Source organism: Bombina bombina, chromosome 3, assembly GCF_027579735.1.
Source record: "Bombina bombina isolate aBomBom1 chromosome 3, aBomBom1.pri, whole genome shotgun sequence".
NCBI classification, from domain to species: domain Eukaryota; kingdom Metazoa; phylum Chordata; class Amphibia; order Anura; family Bombinatoridae; genus Bombina; species Bombina bombina.
Window position 1 is genome coordinate 71,177,601 of NC_069501.1, and position 9,365 is coordinate 71,186,965.

General features: G+C 35.7%; 1 protein-coding gene across 1 annotated transcript in view; it reads left to right on the forward strand.

Moving 5' to 3' along the window:
- Positions 1-8,970, forward strand: part of GPA33 (glycoprotein A33) — a 66,137-nt gene extending 57,167 nt beyond the window's left edge. Inside the window, exons 5-7 of the mRNA XM_053705865.1 lie at positions 2,581-2,697; positions 3,488-3,617; positions 7,071-8,970. Of these exons, the coding sequence (XP_053561840.1) occupies positions 2,581-2,697; positions 3,488-3,617; positions 7,071-7,251 (428 nt within the window). The 3' untranslated portion in view covers positions 7,252-8,970. The remainder of the gene's footprint in view (positions 1-2,580; positions 2,698-3,487; positions 3,618-7,070) is intronic.
- Positions 8,971-9,365: the final 395 nt, after the last annotated feature.

Here is a 9,365-nt window from a genome sequence, read left to right on the forward strand (position 1 = left end):
CATGTTAAGTATTTTTGCTGCTTGGGCATCAACAAAAACTTGCAACATTTTAGAGGAAAAATTATTTTCTATTAGTATTCAAAACTGTGTGTTACAAGTGAACATAAGAGAACTAAGGAAGTAAACCTTTACATACCTGATTTACATGATCGGAACAGCCAATAGAATGCGAGCTCAATCTGATTGGCTGATCGGATCAGCCAATCGGATTGAACTTGATTGATTGGCTGATTCCATCAGCCAATCAGAATTTTCCTACCTTAATTCCGATTGGCTGATAGAATCCTATCAGCCAATCGGAATTCAAGGGACGCCATCTTGGATGATGTCCCTTAAAGGAACCGTCATTCTTCAGTTGGACGTCCTCGGAAGAAGATGGGTCCGCGCTGGAGGCCTTCACGATGGAGCCGGTCCTCATCGGATGAAGATAGAAGATGCCGCTTGGAAGAAGATGGTTGCCGGTCCGGATCTACTCTTCTTCCCAGATAGGATGAAGACTTTGGACCCTCTTCTGGACTTCTTCAGCTGTCGGATGATGGATGTCTAGCCCCCGCTGGGGCTTGGATGAAGATTTTCGAGCCAGGACGGATCGGTGATACCCGGTGAGGTGAAGATAAGGTAGGAAGATCTTCAGGGGCTTAGTGTTAGGTTTATTTAAGGGGGGTTTGGGTTAGATTAGGGGTATGTGGGTGGTGGGTTGTAATGTTGGGGGGGGGGTATTGTATGTGTTTTTTTACAGGCAAAAGAGCTGAATTTCTTGGGGCATGCCCCGCAAAGGGCCCTGTTCAGGGCTGGTAAGGTAAAAGAGCTTTGAACTTTTGTAATTTAGAATAGGGTAGGGCATTTTTTATTTTGGGGGGCTTTGTTTTTTATTAGGGGGCTTAGAGTAGGTGTAATTAGTTTAAAATTGTTGTAATATTTTTCTAATGTTTGTAAAAAAAAATTTATTTTTTGTAACTTAGTTCTTTTTTATTTTTTGTACTTTAGTTAGTTTATTTAATTGTATTTATTCGTAGATATTGTATTTAATTCATTTATTGATAGTGTAGTGTTAGGTTTAATTGTAGGTAATTGTAGGTATTTTATTTAATTTATTTATTGATAGTGTAGTGTTAGGTTTAATTGTAACTTAGGTTAGGATTTATTTTACAGGTAAATTTGTAATTATTTTAACTATTTTAGCTATTAAATAGTTCTTAACTATTTAATAGCTATTGTACCTGGTTAAAATAAATACAAAGTTACCTGTAAAATAAATATAAATCCTAAAATAGCTATAATATAATTATAATTTATATTGTAGCTATATTAGGATTTATTTTACAGGTAAGTATTTAGCTTTAAATAGGAATAATTTATTTAATAAGAGTTAATTTATTTCGTTAGATTTAACTTAGGGGGGTGTTAGGGATAGACTTAGCTTTAGGGGTTAATCCATTTATTACAGTAGCGGCGAGATTCGGTCGGCAGATTAGGGGTTAATAATTGAAGTTAGGTGTCGGCGATGTTAGGGAGGGCAGATTAGGGGTTAATACTATTTATTATAGGGTTATTGAGGCGGGAGTGAGGCGGATTAGGGGTTAATAACTTTATTATAGTAGCGGTGCGGTCCGCTCGGCAGATTAGGGGTTAATAAGTGTAGGCAGGTGGAGGCGACGTTGAGGGGGCAGATTAGGGGGTTAATAAATATAATATAGGGGTCGGCGGTGTTAGGGGCAGCAGATTAGGGGTACATAAGTATAACGTAGGTGGCGGTCGGCAGATTAGGGGTTAATTATTGTAGGTGGCTGGCGGCAACGTTGTGGGGGGCAGGTTAGGGGTTAATAAATATAATATAGGGGTCGGCGGTGTTAGGGGCAGCAGATTAGGGGTACATAAGTATAACGTAGGTGGCGGTCAGCAGATTAGGGGTTAAAAAAATTTAATCGAGTGGCGGCACCTCAGTTTAGGGGTACATAGGTAGTTTATGGCTGTTAGTGTACTTTAGAGCACAGTAGTTAAGAGCTTTATGAACCGGCGTTAGCCCAGAAAGCTCTTAACTACTGACTTTTTTCTGCGAATGGAGTTTTGTCGTTAGATTTCTAACGCTCACTTCAGACACGACTCTAAATACCGGAGTTAGAAAGATCCCATTGAAAAGATAGGATACGCAATTGACGTAAGGGGATCTGCGGTATGGAAAAGTCGCGGCTAAAAAGTGAGCGTTAGACCCTTTCCTGACTGACTCCAAATACCGGCGGTAGCCTAAAACCAGCGTTAGGAGCCTCTAACGCTGGTTTTCACGGCTACCGCCAAACTCTAAATCTAGGCCTGAGTTTGTTCTGATTTGGGATCAACGCCCCTGGGTCAAAGTGCCCATCATTTTTTTTATTATTTATGTATACTGTTAACTAAGCTCCTAATGTGTCCAGTCTAGGGTCTTGCTGATATTATATATGCATCTATTGTGATAGGCGTGTTGTTGTCAGATGTAATACAACGTAGAAAATGTCCTAATAATAATAATGACGTATTACAGCAATTATCTGAATTACTGGCAGCTCTTCATGTGATATAAAATATGTATCTCTTTATTCTCAGTGGCAGGAGGTTTGACATTAAAAAATATCTCAATGGACACATCTGGATTTTTTATTTGTACTGCAAAAAATAAGGTGGGATCCGACTTCTGTAATCTCACACTAGCGGTGATGCCACGTAAGTAATGTGAAATATACAAATTAGTACAAGCCAGAATATCCTTGCATTTGTGTATATATTTATGTAATGAAATAGTCTATAACTAAAACGTTAAAATTTAATAGAATAGCTCAGTAAGATCTGTGTATTCTTAAAATATAGATATTTAAACAAATCCAATAATATCCACACATCACTTACACCCATAGTGACCAGCGTAACTTGTGACAGCAAAGAGAAATAGAATAAATATTTATTGATCTTTCCTGTGTAAATCTGTTTGAGTCACAATAAAGATTTATAATTGACAAGTTCCTCCCTTTTTTATTTTATTTAAATAATAAAAAAAAATACATTTTGCCTATATAGCCAGGGGGCCCCTCTAGTTTTTATTGCAACCCCCCAAAATCCATTATGTATAGGGGATACCATATAAATCTTTATATGTGTATTTCACTGTTTTTTAAATCTGTTCTCAGACCTCCCTAACAGGCCATATTTTGAGGATTACTGAACTAGAGCACAGGTGAAACAATCAGCTGATTAGTAACCATGGTTATTTTACCTGCTCTCATCCAAGGTAATCTTGAAAACCAGTGGTCTATTTTAATAAAGAATATAATATTAAACTCACAGGCAGCACCTGTGTATTATGGTGAAAATCTAGCATCTGTTTTTATTTTTCATATAATGAAAAACTTTCTCTATTTTCTCACAAATCTTATGATAGCATCAGAAAATATGTCCAATATAATTATGAATTTTAGTAGGCGTGTTTTTAAACGGCTCAAAATTATTTCTTTATCAGCTTCTATGAACATTGCTTTCTATGCTGGGATCATTGGAGGGAGTGTTGGAGGAATTATAGTTCTTGGAATTATTGCCTATTGCTGCTGTTGCCGAGATAAGGACAAAGGGGAATATGACTATGAGATGCCGTAAGTTGTTGATCTTTTTGTTATGGAAATGTATTAGCGATGTGGGCTAGTTTGTTGGTCCTCGATCTATCTGATAATGAGCTGGATTTTACATCAGGAGTATAGTCGCCTTCAGTCAGAAACTGTCCTACCTGTATGTTAAACTGATACCTCTCTACATGGCAGTTGTTTTATAGTACATACAATATATGAAATAAAGCCCTGGGTTGTAAAGCTATGGAGAGGATGCAATGAGGCATATTTATCAAGGTCTGGTGGATCAGGTCCGCCAGACCTCGCTGAATACGGCGAGCAATACGCTTGCCGTATTCAGCATTGCACCAGTAGCTCACAAGAGCTGCTGGTGCAACGCCGCCCCCTGCAGACTCGCGGCCAATCGGCCGCCAGCAGGGGGTGTCAATCAACCCGATCGCAATCGATCGGGTTGATTTCCGGCGATGTCTGTCCGCCTGCTCAGAGCAGGCGGACAGGTTATGGAGAAGCGGTCTTTGTGACCGCTGCTTCTTAACTGCTGTTTCTGGCGAGTCTGCAGGCTCGCCAGAAACACGGGACATCATGCGCCATTCGGAGCTTGATACATATGCCCCCATGTGTGTTTTACAGGCTTAGTCTAATATTAGTTAAAGGGATGTTACAGTGTAAACTAATTAGAGCATATGTTAACACTAGCGACCCTGATATATTTAACAAATAATATAAAAAAAATAAAATAAATGGAAAACTTACTTTTACTTTGCATTAACCTAGAACCCAGCCCACATAAGCGCCACTTAAAGGGACAGTGTACACAAGAATTTTTAAAGATCATCCCTTTATTACCCATTTCCCAGTTTTGCATAACCAACACGGTTATATTAATATACTTTTTACCTCTGTGATTACCTTGTATCTAATCCTCTGCAGACTGCGCCCTTATTTTAGTTTTTTTACAGACTTACATAGGAGTTGGCACTGATTGGCTAAAATGCAACTCCACGGGCGTGAGCACAATGTTATCTATATGGCACACACGAACTAACACCCTCTAGTTGTGAAAAAAATCAGAATGCATTCAGATAAGAGGCGGCCTTCGCGAGCTAAGAAATTAGCATATGAGCCTACCTAGGTTTAGGTTTCAACCAAGAATACCAAGAGAACAAAGCAAACTTGCTGATAAATTGGAAAGTTGTTTAAAATTACATGCCCTATCTAAATCATGAAAGTTTTTTTTTTTTTTACCTCAAACCTGAAACTTAATGGACAGTTAAACTAAGCTTTTACAACCTATAAAATATTGAATTATTACAAACATATCATTATTGCAATTTATGTTTATTTTTCTTCTTTTTGCTGTAAAATGTTTTTATAGTTTTTTCCACTTCCTCATAGGGAGGCTTGGGTTAAAGGGACAGTGTAGTGTAAAATTGAGTCCTGTTTAATGTGTGGGAAGTTATACCAGCTGCAGAGTATAAAATGTATGGAGAATTGCTCATTTAGGTTTATGTTTGTTTGCATATGGAATAGCTATTTTTTTAAAACAACAACCCATGAAAAAAATTAGTTTTTAGAAAACACATTTGCTGCACTATTTAAACAAATACTGAATATTCTGTGACAAATGACATTTGTTTTTGTTAAAACTAATGTAAATGTTCCTTACTTCAGGTAAGTGTCACTTGTAGTTTTATATTTACTTTGTTCCAATGTAGACAAATAAGCCCGGTTAAGAAGGGGTTAAACACTTTGTTATTACAAGACACATCTGTTTTCTTGCTATAGAATAGTATATCTGACATATTCCAATCACAACAACCAATCACGCATGCAACACCTCCCTTATTTGGAGGAGACAATCTGGGCTTGCTTTTCCAGAAGTGCAGTGTTTTTTGCTCTTATGTGCTAACACCAATAAGTTATAGATATGTAGCAGGGCTAGCCTTAAGAAGTCAGCAGAGTGCATTTGCGCTTCTTTGAATTGAAAAATCTACAATTTTCAGAGCTAATTTTCATGAAGGGGGGGAAATAAATGGTTATTTTTATTACACAAACATTTTATAAAAAGATCTAAATGTTTATTATCATTGCTATATCCCATATCCATTGGTTTCACATTCTAGTGACCATTTATAACTGTCCCTAACTATCTGGTCTCCGCAGAGAAGGAAAACAACCCACGGAGCTCTATGGACACTTTATTCTCAGGCTAATCTTTGCTTTAAAGGGACATGAAACCCACTTTTTTCTTTCATGATTCAGATAGACTAGAGCATTCAATGTTAAACAACTTTCTAATTTACTTCTATTATCTAATTTGCTTAATTCTCTTGATATCCTTTGCTGAAAAGCATATCTAGATAGGATTCAGTGTCTGCTGATTGGTGGCTAGACATAGATGCCTTGTGTGATTGGCTCATTCATGTGCATTGCTATTTCTTCAACAAAGGATATCTAAAGAATGAAGCAAATTATATAATAGAAGTAAATTGGGATGTCGTTTAAAATTGTATTCTCTATCTTAATCATGAAATAAATATTTTGGGTTTAGTGTCCCTTTAAATACATCATTCTATTTAGCATTTATTTACTGTTTAATGTTTCTATGAATCCGCTGTATTCTGTCATCTGTCCCCAGATGCCTCAGCTGGAAAAAATAAATAGGTAAACCTAGGTTCAAACATGGCAATGCCAATTTTACTTTTTAGACACGTTTTAAATGACACGAAAGGGAGCAAATTCTATATACTGCAGCTAAATTGCAAACACATTTTTACTACAATTACAAATTTAAACAATTTATAGAACAGCATCAAACTGTTTTATGTCCTTTTTAGTAAAGAGTGAATGCTGTTTGTATACTACCAGTATAAAGGCTCATCTACTTATAGATAACGTGAGATGTATAATACCAGTATGCAGGCTCATCTACTTATAGATAACGTGAGATGTATAATACCAGTATAAAGGCTCATCTACTTATAGATAACGTGAGATGTATAATACCAGTATGCAGGCTCATCTACTTATAGATAACGTGAGATGTATAATACCAGTATGCAGGCTCATCTACTTATAGATAACGTGAGATGTATAATACCAGTATAAAGGCTCATCTACTTATAGATAACGTGAGATGTATAATACCAGTATGCAGGCTCATCTACTTATAGATAACGTGAGATGTATAATACCAGTATGCAGGCTCATCTACTTATAGATAACGTGAGATGTATAATACCAGTATGCAGGCTCATCAACTTATAGATAACGTGAGATGTATAATACCAGTATGCAGGCTCATCTACTTATAGATAACGTGAGATGTATAATACCAGTATGCAGGCTCATCTACTTATAGATAACGTGAGATGTATAATACCAGTATGCAGGCTCATCTACTTATAGATAACGTGAGATGTAAAATACCTTTATAGTAAGTAAACTATTATAGGCTAATTTATTCCCTCTGTTTTACAGAGACAAAGATCAAGAAGAAGATGATGAAGACGTTGAAGAAAGAAAAGTAGCTCAACAGAAGCAGCGATATGACTATAATGACGACGAGGAAATTGATGATGAAGAAGATCAGCGCAGAGCTGGTCCACCAAAGCCGCCATCCAACAAACCTCGCTTAGTAATGAATAGCGTGGATGCGTAATATAGGAAATAGACTCTGCTTCTGTTTTTTTTTTTCCTTCTGAAAGTCTCGTTTTTTGTTTTTCTCATAAAATATATTTTTTAATGTAGTTGGTTTTGACTTTTTTAAACATCATTTAAAAAGACATTAAAGTATTTTTTTATAAATGCAAAGTAAATATCAACAATGAAGCACTGCATTGCATTCAATCTGCTTACAGAATACATATTTTATCAGCATTATAAAGCTTTCATTTTGGTAACAGAATTTTGCATGAATTGGAAAAGCCTTGAGTGTGTTTTCATAGCCTTAGGGGTGTCCAGTCAGATGACTGATTTGCACATACTCCTGCTCTTCTCTAAGCAATAATTCTGCAGCATACTTAAGTATCCAGTGTACTACCTGACTCTGGGGAAAAAAAAATACAATTTGGAGAGGTAAATTAGATAAAAAGCAGGCGAAATGAATGAATAATTAATGTGCATTGCATTAGTTTTACAGTGCTTAATTAAACATTTAAATCATGTGGGATTTAATTTTTGAGTTTAAAATCCCTTTAGTCTACTCACTACCCTGCTGACACCAAAACCCACTAATTTGTCAAGAGTTCAACAAAAATAAAGTAAATGGTTAAAAAAAATATAAAACAAGACAACGGCAGTGCTTTACAAATTGTACAATTTTTTTTAAGAGGCATTACTGACAAACACTTTAATGACCACCCTTATGACCCTGGAAGTGCTGCCAATGAATTCTTAGGTCTAAATAAAATTAGACTGTTGTGTTTACCAGTGTGTGTGTCTGTGTATATGTATGTGTGTGTATATTTGTGTGTCTGTGTATATGTATGTGTGTGTATATTTGTGTGTATGTGTATATGTATGTGTGTGTATATTTGTGTGTCTGTGTATATGTATGTGTGTGTATATTTGTGTGTCTGTGTATATGTATGTGTGTGTATATTTGTGTGTATGTGTATATGTATGTGTGTGTATATTTGTGTGTCTGTGTATATGTATGTGTGTGTATATTTGTGTGTCTGTGTATATGTATGTGTGTGTATATTTGTGTGTCTGTATGTATGTAGATATATACACAAACACTAAGTGTAGATTTTACCAATAATAAATAAAAGTAAACAAGGTTTCATCCCTTAACATCCACACAAGCACCATTGTCTTTCTTAAAAAGCTAACTAGCTTAGTCCATGTGAACATAGGTTTTTATTTTTAGATTTTCTTTGGGCAAACACTGTGTGAAAAGTACAGACGGCTCCTAAACAAGTTGGAAAACATTTAGTGCACGGAGACAGAGGGGTTTATAACAAGTTTGTGTAATGCTACATTTAGTAACGTTCTAGCATTTTGAAACATAAATACTCACTTCATTGTCTAATTGATGCACATAATGTAACTGTAAAAGGGGGGAAAAAATACTAAATGATGAAAAGTTTTGTACACGTTCACTGAAACGCCCCAGCCTGTTCTAAATTTGTATAACAATATATTTTCTTTTTAAATAACTTTTTGTGATCTATGAAAACTAATAAAGTTGTAGTATTTGTATTGTACAAACTTCAGTGGATATATTATTACACTTGAATTTCATAACCTATTTTTACATTACAGTTAAAGTGGTGAAGCAATAGCGTTGTAAATATATAATAACAATGTATTTCAACATTTAAATATTTTCTTTTGTATTATTAATAAATAAATGGAAATAAAACCTATGTCCTTATATACTTATGATGCCTTTCATTTTATATTTAAAAGACAAATGTGTATTTATTGAAATAAACATGTTTCCTAGGAGGCCGGTCTAATCTATGCTGAGCCTCCCTACTTTTACCTATCCTACCTAAAATCACATTATCTTGCCGCTGGCTCCTCCCACCCCAGTGCAGTTTACTTATTAAGCTCAGGAAAATATATCCTACAAGATATTTGTTTATATGTTATACAGTTAAGGCAATTGATCTAGTTATATTAATTTCAGGTGATTTGCTAAATTATAGTGGATATCTGCACTTGTAAGAACAATTATTACCCCCATTTCAAATTCTGAGGTTGATATTGTCGAGACTTAGGGGGTAGATTTACTAAGGGTCGGGCGGACATGATTCACTGTAGAGA